The 18,244-nt window shown below is 39.4% G+C and overlaps 1 protein-coding gene across 2 annotated transcripts in view; it reads left to right on the forward strand.

The window, feature by feature from the left end:
- Positions 1-16,745, forward strand: part of ELAPOR1 (endosome-lysosome associated apoptosis and autophagy regulator 1) — a 146,665-nt gene extending 129,920 nt beyond the window's left edge. For both annotated transcript variants that reach the window (XM_063453197.1, XM_063453198.1), the window contains 10 exons: positions 2,170-2,307; positions 2,568-2,813; positions 3,223-3,396; positions 7,794-7,968; positions 9,146-9,242; positions 10,160-10,261; positions 11,183-11,309; positions 14,039-14,217; positions 14,638-14,806; positions 14,971-16,745. In XM_063453197.1, coding sequence (XP_063309267.1) covers positions 2,170-2,307; positions 2,568-2,813; positions 3,223-3,396; positions 7,794-7,968; positions 9,146-9,242; positions 10,160-10,261; positions 11,183-11,309; positions 14,039-14,217; positions 14,638-14,806; positions 14,971-15,036 — 1,473 coding nt within the window. In that variant the 3' untranslated portion in view covers positions 15,037-16,745. The remainder of the gene's footprint in view (positions 1-2,169; positions 2,308-2,567; positions 2,814-3,222; positions 3,397-7,793; positions 7,969-9,145; positions 9,243-10,159; positions 10,262-11,182; positions 11,310-14,038; positions 14,218-14,637; positions 14,807-14,970) is intronic.
- Positions 16,746-18,244: the final 1,499 nt, after the last annotated feature.

An 18,244-nucleotide genomic window follows, 5' to 3' on the forward strand; every position in this document is an offset into this window, starting at 1 on the left:
GTGTGTGTCAGTGTCATTGTGTGTGTGTATGTGTCATTGTGTGTCTGTGTCATGGTGTATCTGTGTGTCTGTGTGTATTTAAAAAGTGTTTTTACTCACCTTTTTTTTTTCTCCCCACGCCATGCTGGTCTCCCCTCGACTGGCCCTGCCTCTATGGCTGAGATCATCAAGCATGATGATCTGAGCCAATCCAATGCTCTGCCATAGGATTGGCTGCAAAGGTGCTGCACACTGTGCCATCACGCTGTGCAGCACTGACACAGGAAGCACCTCTAGTGACTGTCTGAGTGACTGTCACTAGAGGTGTCACTAGGAAGCAATGTAAACACTGCATGTGAGTATGCGTAATGTATTATTAAATTAAAAGGACCAATATTATATATTACAAAAAGAAATATATATATATATATATATATATATATTACTCAACCATCTGGGGTGGCAAGACATTGCCTTACATATTACATACGGCAATATATGGGGCAATGACTTATGGGGCTGGCATAGATTTTTTTTTTCCAGGGCTGCTTTGTATCCCCAGTCCGGCCCTGGGTTAAAGGATCTTAACATGTATAGCTTGGTGGAAAGACGAGACAGGGGGGATATGATAGAAACATTTAAATACATAAAGGGAATCAACACAGTAAAGGAGGAGACTATATTTAAAAGAAGAAAAACTACCACAACCAGAGGACATAGTCTAAAATTAGAGGGACAAAGGTTTAAAAATAATATCAGGAAGTATTACTTTACTGAGAGGGTAGTGGATGCATGGAATAGCCTTCCAGCTGAAGTGGTAGAGGTTAACACAGTAAAGGAGTTTAAGCATGCGTGGGATAGGCATAAGGCTATCTTAACTATAAGATAATGCCAGGGACTAATGAAAGTATTTAGAAAACTGGGCAGACTAGATGGGCCGAATGGTTCTTATCTGCCGTCACATTCTATGTTTCTATGTTTCTATGGTTACCTGTGGCTGGCTACTGGCCTGTGGCTGGCTGTAGGCCTTTGGGCTGTGGCTGGCTACTAGCCTGTGGCTGGCTGTAGGCCTGTGAGCTGTGGGCTGGCTACTGGCCTGTGGGCTGGCTACTGGCCTGTGGCTGGCTACTGGCCTGTGGGCTGTGGCTGGCTGTAGGTCTGTGGGCTGTTTCTGGCTGTAGGCCTGTGGCTGGCTCTAGGCCTGTGGGCTGTGGCTGGCTACTGGCCTGTGGCTGGCTACTGGCCTGTGGCTGGCTGTGGGCTGTGGCTGGCTACTAGCCTGTGGCTGGCTGTAGGCCTGTGGCTGGCTACTGGGCTGTGGGTTGTGGCTGGCTGGCTACTGGCCTGTGGGCTGTGGCTGGCTACTGGGTTGTGGCTGGCCTGTGGGCTGTGGCTGGCTACTGGCCTGTGAGCTGGCTGGCTACTGGCCTGTGGCTGGCTGGCTGCTGGGCTGTGGCTGGCTAGCTGCTGGCTTTAAAGATGGCCGACAAATGTGTGGCCGAGCCCAGTTTTTTGGGCTTTGTAAGGCAGTGTGCAGAATCCCTTACAATGAAATCCAGACCGTGCAGGCAGTGCCCGTCAACGTCATCGCGTTGATGCGCCTCCGCGTACAGAACACCGTGGAAACCCAGGGCTGGACCCCTCCTCCTATGCTGAGGTAAGTAGCACCGGCCGCCGGGCCCAATAGCCGGGTGAAAATAACTTTGCAGTCAATGCGCATTCTGTTATGTGCACAGCTGCACGCACAGTGCACTGGCGCGGAGGGCCCACCTCCCGGCCGGTCCCTCGGACCATGTCTGAAGTGCCTGTCCGGTCAGTCCGCCACTGCTCATTACAGAGGTGGGTATTATGCTTCTGAAACACCTGCCTCTGGTCCACCCGGTCTCTTCAAAAATCCTAACGTCCTCCATGACTCTGGAACGCTTGATTTTCTGCCAGCATCTGAACGGCTATGGAGTTACCATAGCCACAAAATTTGACAAATGGAAGAAAACAAAAAATTTAAAATACAAGATTTTTCACCCAATAAATACATTTAACACAATGCATAGATTAAATTTGATGCTCTTTAAAGAGCAAAGTAGTTTTAGGCATGACATGTGACCTTTAATATGTATTTGATGCTACTTTATCTAGAATAACTAAATACAAGGAAACTTCTTCTGACTTCTTCTCCCCTTTCTTTCGCAGTCTGTGAATTCCGAGTTAAGTTCGGTTATTGAAAGCTGGAAAGGCACAAAAGAAAAGCAGGCCTACACTTACAGTATAGAAAGAAATACCAATACCACCTTCACATGGGCATTCCAGAGAACCACTGAGCAAGATATGGTGAGAAAGTTGTGCCATCATGTCTATCTTTATTATTGATTTATTATTAATATCTTTAATGTAGTGACCCTTCAACAGTGATACCCACTTGTTTTGGAGCCACCTTATATGCAATCTATAAAAGGCAAAAGAAATAGTGTAGTGTGCTACAATTACATGTGTATGCAATCTATACCTGAATTATTCTAACCACATTTTTATTTCTCAACATTTCATGTTTTTTTTTTTTATCTTGTGACAATTCGGCTATCCATTTTCAGGGTCGAAAGTTCACAGCTGATGTTGCCAAAATATATTCTATCAATATTACTAATACAGAGGTTGGTGTTGCGTCTTGGTGCCAACCCTGTGCCTTGGGTGTGGATTCCCTCTGTATTTCCTGCCCTCCTGGGCACTATATTGACAAGAAGACCAGAAGCTGCACCATGTGCCCACAGAACACATATCTTCAAACACATGGAATGGAAACCTGTGTAGCATGTGGGCTAGGAACCCAGAGCAATGATGTAAGTATAGTATAGAATTATAAAACATTAGTAGAGATACAAGCCCAAAACACCACACTCATCAACCCCACAGTCAAACACACACATCTCATAACCTCACACTCAAAACACAGAGGAGGTCTGTAATACGTTCATGCACTCTGTACATCACTGCACATAAAAAGTTGGGATGACACCATGTTTTACCGCTCTGGCTGACACCAACCCTTGTTACAGCACGGTATATAATATATATAATTATTACTCGTACAGATCTACATGGTCAGTTATTTATTGGAAACATTGATAATTTACCTGAAATGTTATAGAGAATAACAATATTACCTAGCTGCTAACAATAGTATTTTAGATTTCCTACATAACACAAAGGTTTCAATTCATTTTCTAATTATCTGGAATTTTCCTGCAGGCTCGTTCCCTATGTTTTAGTGATTGCCAATTGTCGGTACCTGTGGGAGGTAGTGAGTTACAATATGATTTTTCTTCACTCAAAAATGTAACATCATTTTCTGGGCCTCCAAGTTTCACCAGCAAGGGTCTGAGATATTATCACTACTTCAGCATCAGCCTTTGTGGAAACCAGGTTTGTGTTTCAGAGCCGTTGGCTGTTTAAATACATGTAAATATAGTACAGTGATATAATATGAGGTACCTAGGTTACATACCGTCTGTCATAGTCTGAATCATCTTGGAATGCCAGATTCTAAATATACACCTTGTGATCTATTCCCCATGGTAAGCAAACGTTTCTGAATCACACACAATGCTGCTGATCATATCATGAAAGATGAGATAAGCCCTTTTTGTTAGAGAACAGTGAATCGAAACATGGGCTTATTGTATTAAGACTAAGGTAATTTGCATAGTAGAGCCTACCACAACACTGTAGTTTGCAGACCTTGTCCATGCAGATGTATGTCACATTGCCAAGTGTGCTTATTTTAAATACAGGGGGGTAGGATTGCAATGCCATAGTACCACTGGTATCGGAGTCAAATTATTATTATGAAGAAGAATATACTAGGCTTTTTGTTTTTCAAGCTTTGTTTCATCTGACAAAAACTGTGTGCCAGGGGGCAGAGCTTGCTACCACACTGAACCAGACTCCATTTCTAGTAGCTCCCAACAAACTTTCACAATCTTGGCGATATCAGCACAACTGGCATCCATCCAGTCTCGCAAACTACATAGTCAGAACCAGCTAGGCACGCTGCATCTGTCAAGCCCAAAAGCTGCCAAAACGGAAACGCAAACCCAGGGCCTACCTCACGCCCTTGATCCGGGACCACAAGGAATTCCTGCTCCGACATCCAACTGAGAAAGAGGGGCTATCCCCTTCACCGATCGAAAACCCAGCTATGGGGCGCAAATCCCCAAAACTGACGGCAGAGACATCAGCGTGATGCTGCAGCAGCCTGTGCATGCTGGAGACAAGCAGGATACAGACCACACTTCCAGCCCAGAGCAGGGGAGACCGGAGACCCCTCTGACCACAAGGGCAACACTGCTGCAGCAGCCTGAGTCTTCGGATGACTCTGCTCCAACCACCAAGGGAGGAATGAAAGCCATGGAGGAAGACGTGGTGGCGGTCAAAACTCACCTAACCTCACTCGATGAAAAGGTGCAATAAATCCAGCAACACCAAAAACTCATGGCGCTTAAAATAGCAACCATAGAGGACCGGCAAAGACGCATGCACATTAAAATCAGGGGAATCCCCACCAGTATCTCAGCAGAGGAGTTGCCGCACTACATCAGACGCCTTCTGACCACTATACTCCTCCACGCAGCGGCGACGAAAATTGCAATAGACGGAATCAAGAGCTTCCCGACCTATGATGTGTCACAGTCCAAGACTATCTCCATATCATGGCAGCTCTAAAGGGCAAAATGCCCCTACCCTTTGATGACTCAGCTCTAACCTTTTATCAGGACTTGTCGAGGGCCACTCTGCTATGGCGTGAATCATACGGCCCGGCCACCACCAGTAACCCACGCAGAGACAACTTAACGTCCTCACCTCAATGAATGAAGCCAAAGTTGGGAACCCTTGGACTGTCGAATCCAACCACACCAAGGCCAGCAAAGACCCATAGCGAGAACTGGGAGCCCGTGACTGCCTCACCTTCTTAACCCTGGAGCGAGTGGACTGCAGCCCCCAGTTCCATGAGCACTCACACTAAGCTCTGTCTGACCATGTCGGACTGCCTTTCCATAAGTTTGCATACCTTTTTTGCTTCAACAAACTCAATGTTCTCTTTTGTTGTCATTTTTAAGTTCGGATGGCGCATAAGACTAACACCAAGACACACTCCTTGTTAACTAAACTGGTTACAAGGCCCCAAGACCTCGATTATCTTGATGAACAAACCAAACTGCAGCAGTATCACTATCTGTGCCATACTAAAGTTACACCGTGTATACATCTATTCTTGAGAATTCTGATATGGCATCACAGGCTTGTTTGAAAATATTTTGCACTACAAAATAGAGAATTAAAAAAAAAAAAAAAAAAAAACTGTGTGTCAATCCACCCGTATTTGCCTTTAGTGATTGTAAGCTGGTTTCCAGCAGAGTCCCCAGCAACCTCTTGTTTTTTGGTAACATTTTGACTCTTGGTTGTTTTCATTTGTTTTCTGTTATATCTCATTGAATTATGTTGGCACTATTATTTAAATGTCAATAATAATTAGAATATTCTATTGATACTACCGTAGGTAAGTACAAGCATATGGCTTCAAGCTTTATTCTTAATATGATTGACTGAAGATATGTGCTGATGTTTATCTGAATGTCTAAATATACTCTGTAAAAATGAACTAAACCTGTTTTAATTTCTTTCTCAAACTGCTATTGCTCTTAAATAATGATAATGGATGCTTTGAATGATTTAAAATGCCAGAGGTGTTCTCAATACATTTCTTAGAAATGTGTGATCGTAAAGTGGAAAACGTTATTCTAATTCTTTGCATGCCAGATGAATGAAAGTCAGTAGGTTAAGTATGTTACTTATCAGGGTTTATCTATCATAAGTAAACCCCTTAAAGGAAAATTCTTGGCACCATAACAACTTAATCAACATGACCTGACGCTGGTCTGTGTTCCAGCACTAAATCTCCCTGCCTTTTTGTCCTTCCGTTTCAGAAAAACCAAAAGGCTCTTGCCGAATCAGGCAGCAGCGCCTGGCAGAGAGTGTTAGCTGATCACTCTCAATCAATCAGTTACCCCATTTATTAAAAAAGAAATGTAACACACATGCAGATACACAGACACATAGATGCAATCACTGACATACAGATAAAAATGCACACACTGACACATGCAGACACACTGATACACATACTGACACACATGCAGATACACAGATACAATGTGCCTGTGTATCTGTATGTGTTTCAGTGTATATGTGCAAATGTATGTGTCAGTGACTTTATCTGTGTTTCTATGTATTTGCATGTGTGTAAATGTCTGTATCTGTGTGTCTGTGCTACTGTATGTGTGTCAGTGTTTGTATGTGGGTAGCCTGTGGCAGAGGGGAGAGCAGGGGGAGCCTGTGGCAGAGGGGAGAACAAGGAGAGCCTGGGGCAGAGGGGAGAGTAGGGAGAGCCTGTGGCAGAAGGGGGAGCAGGGAGAACCTGTGCAGAGGGGGGAGCTGGGAGAGCCTGTGGCAGTGGGGAGAGTAGGGAGAGCATGTGGCAGAGGGGAGAGCAGTGAGAGCCTGGGGCTGTGGGAGAGTGTGGGGCAGTGGGGAGAGTAGGGAGAGCCTGGGGCAGATGGAAGAGCAGGGGTCGCATGGGGCAGAGTGAAATCCAGGGAGAGCCTGGGGTAGAAGGGAAAGCCTGGGGCAGAGGGAAAAGCATGGATAGCTTTGGGCAGAGAAATAGTAAATATTTATATATATAACAGCAACTATGTTCGTTACAAACATTATATGAAGGTACAAATTATGGAAATGGGCTGCCAAGGGGTGCTCAAGTGAAAAAAGTTTGGGAACCACTGATCTAGAGGCCTCGTTTCTATCTGGCCAACATCTGCAATTTGGTAAGCACCTGACATTTTTTCTTGTTAACGGAGTGCTTTTGATGTATCTCATTTTCTACCGTTAAAACCCAAAACAGCCAACAGGTTTTTCTATCACGTGTTCGTTCAGCCAGTGATATCTTACCCATGTATAATAATGGCAACCAGTGACACCTCTATGTGTAATAGTGTCAACCAGAGTAGTTTTATAAATGTCATATGCTGGTCAGATGCTTCACAACTGTGGCAAGTTATATTAGATTATACTGTATTTATTTTCATCTTATGCAGCACCACCCTCAATCACAACCTGTATGTTTAACTGTTTCACTGTCGCTGCATGTTTAAGTCTGCTATTATATCGAATTTATCCAAGACATGCGTATTATGCTAACATATGCGAATCCAACCGTGTACCTAAACTAGTGTTCTAGAAGTCATATTATTATTATTATAAAAATGTGCCTGTATATTGAATGCCATGACATGTAATACCGCTGTTTACCTACTCTACCGGATGTCGCTGTTGTGGCACGCACCGTCAATTTTGTTAATCACATGCACACCCAAAATAAAGAAAATATTAATTAGGAAAAAAAAAAATTAATTAGGAAAACAAATAAAAACCAAAACAGCCTTTAATATGGTGGCATGATTGTATAGAACTGTAAATGCTAAATAAGCAGAGGATGAAATATTGCATAAGGTTTTCAGGGAACAAAATTTGATAGTGCTTTAACTGTCATTGGTACTTAAGGTGTTAATTGACTTATTATTTCCATTTTGGATACATTCCATCCATGAATACATTTAGAATTGAGTTTCTGTTATAAAAATAATCTGTACAAAAATCATTGTTTTGAAAAATCAAGGACATGGTGCATATTGTGTACATATGTACATTAAAAAAATTCATATTCCAGGCCACCTTCAAAGTTCTTCTCAATTTGTTTTCCACAGGGCAAAAAGCTGGCATCATGTGTGAACAATATGACAGATGCGCGTGGAACAGAGGGGGAATCATGGCGTTCTTTCACTTCCTACATTTGCCAGTCCATTGTTGTTCCATCCGACACAATCAGACAAAAAGCACTTTTGTCATCCCAGCCAATCAGTATAGCGGACTACCTTATAGGTAGGCATACAACCCTGTTTAGCTATTTACTAGTTAAGTGGCGTATTTAAAGAACTCACTAAATTGCTACCCAAACTCTGGACACAACATATGCTCAGATTAAATAGGTATATGATATATCTCCGTTAATGGGTTTTCTACTACAAGCTGATTTACTCAGGGACACAAAATTCAGACATTAAAAACAGTTACTTTAACTTCATCTCTATTCAGTGCCAAACATTAGGTTTGTCAACAGGGAGTACATCAAATATTCCAGTGACTAAGTGGCATAGAAACATATATAAATGAGCACATTAGTAATTCATGTGAATCCAAGCCTGCCTAATAACTATTAGAATACATCATAGTTGTACAATACCCAAATACCTTTATGCACATTGGTGTTTGAATGTTGGCAGGGTTCATTAACATATAGACTATTGGAGCAGCAGCCTGAGGACCAAGCTTTCAAATAAGCCCAAAGCAACCATAATGTAATTGTTGTACTATGCAATAGGTTGCTATAGCTATCATGAAGCACACTTATACCAGGGGTATGCATCCTTCGGCACTCCATATGTTGTGGACTATATCTCCTCTTTTGCTTTTACAGCATTATGGCTGTAAATTATGGGAGGTGAAGTCTACTACATCTGGAGTGCCGATGGATGCCTACACCTGGCCTATACTATGCACTGAGGCTTGGTTTTAAGTTGTCTTTGCAGTCTTAAAACTAGGTATGTGACCTTGCTCTTATGCAGGAGGGAAATTCCAGAAGTTGTGTGGATTAGCTGTAGATTTGCTTTATATTTCACAAGAGTATCCATAACTACTATGATTATGGAAATGAAAATTTAGGTTGTCATAAGAATCATGAAATGTCAGCTTTGAATGTTTTACTTAACTATGTCATTACAAATAAAGCGGTTCAGTTGCTAAGCTTTGGGAGTGGGGACAGTTGTGCAGTACGAGGGGTAGAAGATTTACTTAGATGCAGAGAGAAGACATTAAGGATTTCAAAAAATAGAAGAATACAAGAGATGTAAAATATGTAATTGCCAACTAGCATTTGATACTGAAAGCTCTATGGCTAGAATATGTCCGAAAGCATTAATGCAAGTGTACGTTATGATTAAAGTATGTCTCTTTGCAGGAAGGAGAAACAGTAATTTGTCCTCTATTCTTTTTGTAACAGGTGTGACAACAAACAGTACTTTAGGCGATATCTCCTCTCCTCTAGATCTATTTCCAGGAGAGAATCCAGGGATACTGGATATAATATTTTATTACAGGTACAGATTGCAACTCTTTTTTTTTGCCTTGCACGTTGTACAAACATCTCCAGATATGAGCTGTTTGTTGAAATCCTGCTAAATACCAACCACTTATTAATATTATTTATAAAGCACCAACAAATTCTGGAGAGCTGTATTTGAATGTATTTGCAAAAAGATGAGCTGGAGGCACAGGAACAGGGTGTTGACAGCCCTGCTTAACCCCTTAAGGACACATGACACGTGTGACATGTCATGATTCCCTTTTATTCCAGAAGTTTGGTCCTTAAGGGGTTAAACAAGCTTACTTTCTAGAGTGAGTGGGGTAAAGTGGCACAAGAGGTAAGGGTAGGATGTGTTTCATATATGGGAAAAAGTAGATTACTAGAATAGTTTACAGTGAAGGGTTAGTTTATTGGATGGCACAGTTGCAGGAGAGGAAGCAGGGTGGGTTACCAGGGTGTGGGGAGGAAAACCTATTAACAGTTTGCTCACTGCACAACACATTGCACACAGGGGGAGAACCTGTATAGAACTAGGGACAGGGACACTTTAGCGTTAGTAATGCAGGTTTGTATTCCTAACTTTATAGTGTTCCCTTAAAGAAGATAAAAAGGAAAAGGCAATCCCTATACATAATAAGGCTATATTGTTTTGTATGTAGCAGTACATTATTTATTGAATAACATTCCAAAAACCTAGCAATGTTTACTCTTTCATACTGTAGAAGAAAAATACATACATGGTGTCGTGCAGCTTGTGCCATTATATAGCTAATAGATGCATATTTTTCAGATGTATTTAATGTTTTTTGCTCATTTTACTTAGTTATATTCTTATTATTGTAAATAACTAATATTGTCAATGACTAATATTGTACATCAGCAAACACTGAAATTTACTTCACAAAACTATACATTTTTGACAATTGTCAGATCCAAAGAAACCACTCAGTCCTGTAGCTCTGGTCGTGCTGCCACTGTTCGTCTGCGCTGTGACCCCCTTTCGAGAGGTGCAGGTGCTTTGTCTGTTTCAAGGTAAAGAAAATAAATTATACTCATTTCTGGGCAGGTGTTGCTGTGTAGCACAGCTATATTTTTTATTTTAGATATATTTAAAACAAATAGTATGTATGAGTATAAGTAGTAAACTTTTTTTTTTTTTTGGAAATGTGTAGATATATTTTTTTTTAATTCATTGTTCACATTTTTTCTGATACCATTGGTTTATTACATTATTTCTCTCACCGGTTAATAATTATGAGTATGAAGTATGTGCTGGCTTTTGCATTTGTGCAAAGTGTGCCTGCAGCTAATCACTCATTAAATCTTTCTCCAGACATTTGTCTTTAGATCTCGACCTATTCTTTGCTGATTTGTTTGTTATAATAATTAAATATTTAGCCTGTTTTTCTTGCAGAATAAGAATTCAAGCTTTATTTTTTATTTATAGGTTATTTAAAATAAAACATTGCATTAAAGGAAATAAGTAAAACAGAAATTCCATTTTGATAGACAGGTGGTATAAAAAACAAAATACAGAGTAGGAAACAGAATAGACATCAAAATACAGTAAGCATACTGAACACCTTGTTTAATAAAAAGGATTTAAAGGGCACAATAAACATTAATTCTCTGAAAGAAGAGGTCTAGAAAGAATGTAGCAATCTCTTCTCAAACATGAAAAAAGCTGGGAGTGTTAAGTGTATCTACTAGTTGATGGTGTGATGGAGTGTCAACTGTCTATTATAACCTTTTAGTTGGAAATTATGTGCAGAGAGATGTGGCATTTATCATACTACTACTTTATTACAAAGGGTTCTAAAGTCTTCTCATTTGCCTTATTTTCCCTGTACACCTCGTATATTAATTTAGACATAATCGAAGAAGAGAAACAAATACAAAATAGTTAATCTTATTAAAAACATGTCATGCATTATTCTAATTTTTAATAAATAGTAAATGCCCAGAGGGAACTTGTGATGGCTGTACCTTTCACTTCTTATGGAAAACAGAAGAGGCATGCCCACTCTGCACTACCCAGGACTACCACATCATAACCAGTGCTTGCTATCATGGCATTCAGGTATGAATCACAGGCAAAAAAAAATATTTTGTTTTGTTTAACAATTTTCTATCTAAGATAGTTACAGACATCTTCATTAAGTTAGAAAACATCTAACAAATCATCAACCTATCTATTTAACTGATAAGGAGACAGGTGAATGATCACAGAAAATATTCAATACTAGATCTCACAGGCAGTGCTAATTTTGTCAACTAAAACAATTCAGATGACTAAAATACGACTAAAATGGCTTTTTTAGTCAAGAGACTATTACTAAAACTAAATTGAAATTTTCAGCCAAAATTAACACTGCAGTCCCATGCGGGCTGAAATAAAGGTAAGTAAAATCAACTTTTAAATTACTTACAGGGAGGCCAGGGGCCTAAACAGTGTTTTCATAACTATAGTGGCAGGATTATGTTTGTATTCCAGTCACTATAGGGTTCCTTTAACCCCTTAACGCCGTTAGGGCGTTTTATATCGTCCCCATTATAATGGGCTTTAAAGCTGTTGCCGCGGCATAGAACGCCGTAATGACTGAAGCCCCCAGGTACTTACCTTTGCCTCGATCCTCTTCGGGAGGACTGCCTGACAGCCCAGGCAGCCCTCCCCCCGGCAAATCAGGCCCCCGGGTGCCATGTGATCACTCTCAAAGAGCAATCACATGGCCCCCTATAGCTGGCTGTGGATCTGCCAGCAGGGGGACTGTCTGGGCTGTCAAACAGTCCCCCTGCTCGTGGGAAGTATAAAAGAAAAATATTATTAGACATGTTAAAATAAATTAAATGTGTGTGTGTGTGTATATATATATATATATATATATATGTTGGGGTTGAAACGTCGATCTGGACAGTGTGTCCATTTTTTGCTTTTTTCTACTAAAAACCCGTGAGTGCACCTCTTTCATTATTTCAATTGTTTATTTAATGAGGTTAGCACCAGGGTAAGAAATTGTTTGTTATGTTTTAACAGAAAGGTGAGTGCCAAGTCTTTTGCACACATTATATATATATATGTGTATATATATAATATATACACATATATATTCTCCACAATCCTGCATTAACATTTGTAGTATAAGTGCCACGGTACTCCTTCATCTTATACATCTTATATATATATGTAACATCATACGTAGTGTATTTTAATGTTAATATAATTACATATATTAGTATTAAAATACACTTAGAATGAGGTTACATATACATATATATATATATATATATATATTACATATACAGTGGGACCTCGGTTTACAAATTTAATGCGTTCTCCGGGACATTTCTGATTGATTGATTACATAATATATATTAAAATTCTACGTGTATATTTAAGTAATCTTTTAACATAATTTTGTGATTTAATTAATTAAAATTTGGTTGACATGCCTGACAAACCAGGCAGAAAGTGCAGAGAATTTAATTTGCAAGCGCTATATTTAACCCTGTAACTTTCCAAGACACCATAAAACCTGTGCTGTTTTACTTCGAAGACTTCGCTGAACACAAATATTATTGTTTCAAAATGGTAAATTGTATTACAACAATGTTATTTTCAGTAAAAGTTACGTTTTGTTGCATTTTTTACACACGAACATCACTTTAACTGACTTTGTAATATGTTTTACTGTTTTGAAACACTTATGTTTGTGTTCAGTGAAGTCTCCCACAGGTTTTATGGTGTTTTGGAAAGTTAGAGAGTCACATATAAGGCTTGCATTTCATTTTTTTTTCACATTGAAATTTGCCAGATTGGTTATGTTGCCTTTGAGACTGTATGGTAGCCCAGGAATGATAATTACCCCCATGATGGCATACCATTTGCAAAATAAGACAACCCAAGGTATTGCAAATGGGGTATGTCCAATAATTTTTAGTAGTTACGTAGTCACAAACACTGGCCAAATATTAGTTTTTTTGCTTTTTTCACACAAAAACAAATATGAACGCTAACTTTGGCCAGTGTTTGTGACTAAGTGGCTACTCAAAAAGACCTTGGGGTGTGCACTTTTGCAAATGGTATGCCATCATGGGGGTAATTCTCATTCCTGTGCTACCACACGGTCTCAAAGGCAACATTACTAATCTGGCAAATTTCTATGTGAAAAAATGAAAAATGGAATGTGCTAGATTTGACCCTGTAACTTTCCAAAACACTGTAAAATCTGTTAATGGGTGGTACTGTTGTACTCATGAGATTTAGCTGAATAAAAATATGTGCATTTTATTGCAGTAAAAGCTAAGAGTATTATGACATTTACAGCTAAAATGTCAGACGGAAGAACACATTTTTTTACAAATCTTAATTTCTCAGTTTTTTTTATTTTATTCATAATAAATTTTCTTTCATATATGAATAGTTCATGAGTAATTAAAGCACTGTTTCTCCTGAACAAAATTATATATAATAAGTGCACTTAATATGAAAGAGGTGAATTACGGTTGAACAGACATATAGTGCAAGTTCCAGTTTTTGTTTACATTTTGTTTTGATCAGAACGTGTACTATTGACTCCGTCCTGAAGGGGTTAAACAGGTTTGCGACTTAACAAATGCAGACATTTACTGAGGGCTCCTGCAAAGTATTTAGGGTAATTTACTAGCAATATTGTCACAGAAATGATGGAATGGTACAAGTAATGTTACCCTGGATTTCCAATCTTGCTTTTATGTGAATCAAGATCATTTTCATATCAACAGATATATAATAAAGTTGTGTGTAACCTTTTTTTTTATTATTTGTTACAGACGACAACTGCAGTGTGGAAAACTCCACACTTGTGTAAAGGAGGTGTAGAATTGCCAGGTCAGACTGTTACCATCTGTAAAACTGCAGACTTTTGGCTGAAGGTGGGAGTTTCCAGTGGCATTTGTGCTGCCCTTTTGCTCACAGCTCTTGCTGGCTACTTTTGGAGGAAAAATCGAAAGTGAGTTATGGTACTTTCTGTTCCAGGATTCATGTTCCAATGATAGTCTCATTCAAAGTCTCAGTTAGTGAGAGGTTGGAATCTGAGAAAGGTACTCCAAGTCAGTATGGACGTATCACATTGTTACCAAAATTGTATAAAGAACTATGGCTGTTCTATCATTATACAAATTCCTCTGTGTGTGAATGTCTTGGCTCTAATAGCCTTTTCTCTCATTTACTAAACAATGAATTGTTGGGATTCGGCTAGAAATTGCAAATGTCAATGAAAAAATAACTTAGTATTTTTTTTTGATAGGTTAAATTTAGCATCAATTTGTCAACTCCTTGGTGGCTTCCAGACAGTTCAGTTTAATAAATAAATCTATGAATCTTAGTAGCACTCTGGTATGCTTTTCAAGTTTTCTTTCTCATCCCATAGTTTGGAGTACAAATATTCACGCCTAATGATGAATGCTCCACTTAAAGATGGTGAAGATTTACCAGCAGCTGATAGTTGTGCTATCATGGAAGGAGAGGATGCAGAAGATGACATGATATTCCAAAACCAGCGATCCCTGATACGAAAGATCATGTCAATTTCTAAGAAGGTATATTTTCTCTCCACCAATCATTGCAACCTCTTGCAATTTGTGTTTCCTCTTCTACCTTGCTCTACTGTTTTACTTTACATTCAATTTGCATTTTACTTACATATTATTTGTTGTTTGCTGCTTACACTATATTTATTTATTTGTTTATTTTTTGATTGCAGAGATCATCCGATGGATTTGACTCAGTACCTCTGAAATCATCAGGAGGTGTGGATATGGACATGTAACTAACACTAACTTATACAATTGATCCTCACATAATTAATTGACAGCTAGTATATTCCTAATTTGCGTCTAAGTGACTCCTGGAAATTTTGGTAATTTCTTTTGGAACTTCATCTGTACCTACCATATTGCCAAACTCAAGAACTGCCATAATACTCCATCACCAAGCCCATATCACAGATAGTTACATCCTATTGCCATATATCACTTACCATGCACAACCTGACATGCTTACCATTAAAATGCACTGTGTTTTTATAACTCTACATGTGGGTAAATATGTAGACCAGGGGCGGATCCAGACTCTCTCCGTCTCAATAGAGGCGCTGCATCAGCTTATTTTGTTACAATACAGCAGATACAAAACAAAACTATGTTGTTCATAGAACTAGATTATTCACTGTATTTTAATGACAATAGGTTTAGTTAGAACAGGACAATGTACATCAGAAAGATGTATTTTTATTAACCTTCATGTGCTTGTTGATTACATTTCCCACAATAAAGTGCTGATTAAACATTATGGAAAATGTAGTTCACAAGTATCTAAATACAAACAACTAGAAAAATAACAATGATTTATGCACTAATAATCAGTTTGAAGTGAATTGAAAACCAAAGCAAAACAAAGTACTGCTTAGTGAAATTCTCCATCTCTCCAATAGTCAAAACTTTATTTTATTGTTATTACAGCCTACATTTTGTGATTTAGTTTTAAGTGTAAAACAATTCAGTGTTTAGTGAATAAACCACACAGTGTCTGTACAGGTGTGTACTTTTGTATATATTGTGTCAGTGTAGAAACATATGTATACTGCCATTGTCATAGTATTTGTGTCTTTGTGAGTATATTATGCTGCCATTTGTGTGATTATGGATGTCATTTCCCACATAACTCCAATTAAGTTTATGTTTCCTCAACACCATCCACATCATTATATAGGATCCCATTAGGCCTCATACACAGATTATTATGTACAGAACCCTGAGCCACAAGTCATTATATAGAAGGTCCAACTCAAATCTCTGTTAACTATACTGTATCCTGATGCCATATTTCATGTATATTATATCTCCTCCCCCCCTAGCCACATGTCACTATATAGTAGCCCTCTTCCAGTTACAGTGCATTATGAAGTAACCCTCCCTAACCACATTAACCATATATAATAACCATCCCTCGTCAGGTCAGCTACAATTAGCTATTAAATATTACCTACCACAGACCTTAATTCATTATACAGAAGCTCCCCGGCTATAAGTCATTCGGTATCTTGTACACCAGATTCCAAATAAAGTTGATCTGTCTTTAGGGTATGGCCCCCAACCTCCCTATAGCCCCTTACCCTCCCACAAACATTTCAGGCCCTGGGACCAGGTCAGCTTACCTTTTCCATCGTGCAGTTTTCTTTTTATGGCACTGCCATAAGATAGTGGTGCTGGTCCTCATGCATAATGTGATGACGTCCAGCGTTGTTTAGACGACCAGAAGTCATCTAAGAACCCGGAAGTCTCTCTAGTGGCTGTATGGTAGACAGCGACTAGAGGAGGAGGTAACCCTAGTAGGTAATTATTGCAGTTTATAAAAGCTGCAATAATTACCACTCTAGGGTTAAGGGTGATGGTAGTTAGCGCCCAGACCACTTCAATAAGCTGAAGTGGTCTGGGTGCCTACAGTGTCCCTTTAAATTGGCTGGTGAGGAGAGATAAGTAGTTGGACCATTGAACAGTTATAGAGGGTGTAAAACTGTCCCATCTGTTCCAGTGTCTGTGTGTGAGGCTGGACAGGAATAGGAAAGGATCACTTCTCATATGCCCACTAACAGCCTCTCACACAGGAAATGCCTTGCATAATATGTGGGATAGGATAGGGGCTGCATTCTGTGGACTAAAAGTAGCTAGGGAGAGAGGGTTGGAACATGCCAATGTTAAAGAAAAAAAAAAGTGACAGATCCGCTTTTGTACCTTGATATCACATTTCATTATAGTAATTATCCCTATGACCACATCCATAATTCATGACATAATAGCATTCCCCCAGCCATATTTCCTTATATAATAACCATTCCCTATGGATCTAGACACAATTCTTGTATAGTAATCACCTTCTTTTAACCACTGCTCTAATGAACAAACTTCCAATTACATCAGCCACAACTGATTATAAAGTAACCCCAACCACAATTCATTATAAAATATTTCTCCTATTACCCCTGCCACAATTAAAAAAAATAACCCTCCTTCCAGTTTCCTAGCCACCATTTATTGCTTCTTTCATTGTATAGAATCACTTTGCCAATCATCCTAGCCACAATTCATTATAAAGTAAACTCACATCATCACAATTCATTATATAGTATACTCCAATATCCTTCACTAAATGAATTTATCCTACAGTGTTCGCTACAGCACCAGCCACATAATATGCTACAATACAAAATTGTATTCCTAGCCAATAGTGCGCCCCTCGGTCGCACCCCTCCCCCATGTTAAAAACCTTTTTCTCACAAACCCAAATCAGGCTCCTCCCCTGAGGCAAAACGATGTCAGGGACTAGATGCGCATGCGCTGCAATCGCATTAGGCAAGTCATGGGTTTTAGCTGACGCTGGATGCCCTCATGCAGGGTGTGAGGACGTCCAGCGTCAATTAGTTGACCAAAAGTCGCCAAACAACCCAGAAGTGCCTCTAGTGGCTGTCTAAAGGTGGAGTTAACCCTGCAAGGCAATTTCTCAATAACTGCAATAATTAAAATTTCAGGGTTACACTCACAGGGACATTGCACACAGACCACGTCAATGAGCTGAAGTTGTCTGGGTGCCTATAGTTTCACTTTGAGACAGCGATCAGTGAGTCATTCGAACCCTCTTTTTCAGCATGAGCATATAATAAGATGACAATTCCGACAGTAATAAAACGCCTAACAATCATCAGGGTTACACCACGTATAGGAAAACAATGCTACCTGCTGATATTGTTGAAGCCCTGACTGTTTACTTTGAAGACAGACATTTGCAGCAAATCTCTCACATCACAACTCACCCACATAATGACTGTTTGAGACAGTGAAAATTAAGTTTTGGCATAATAAATGCATGGAGCTAAGGATTCTTCGGTGGCTTTTGCCTTGGTGTGCCCTCCATGGGTCTGCCACTGATGAACACACATAAATGCAATCGTCAAAAAAATATCTTGAACAGTGTTCTGCAGG

This window comes from Pelobates fuscus, chromosome 1 (genome assembly GCF_036172605.1).
Source record: "Pelobates fuscus isolate aPelFus1 chromosome 1, aPelFus1.pri, whole genome shotgun sequence".
Lineage (NCBI taxonomy): Eukaryota > Metazoa > Chordata > Amphibia > Anura > Pelobatidae > Pelobates > Pelobates fuscus.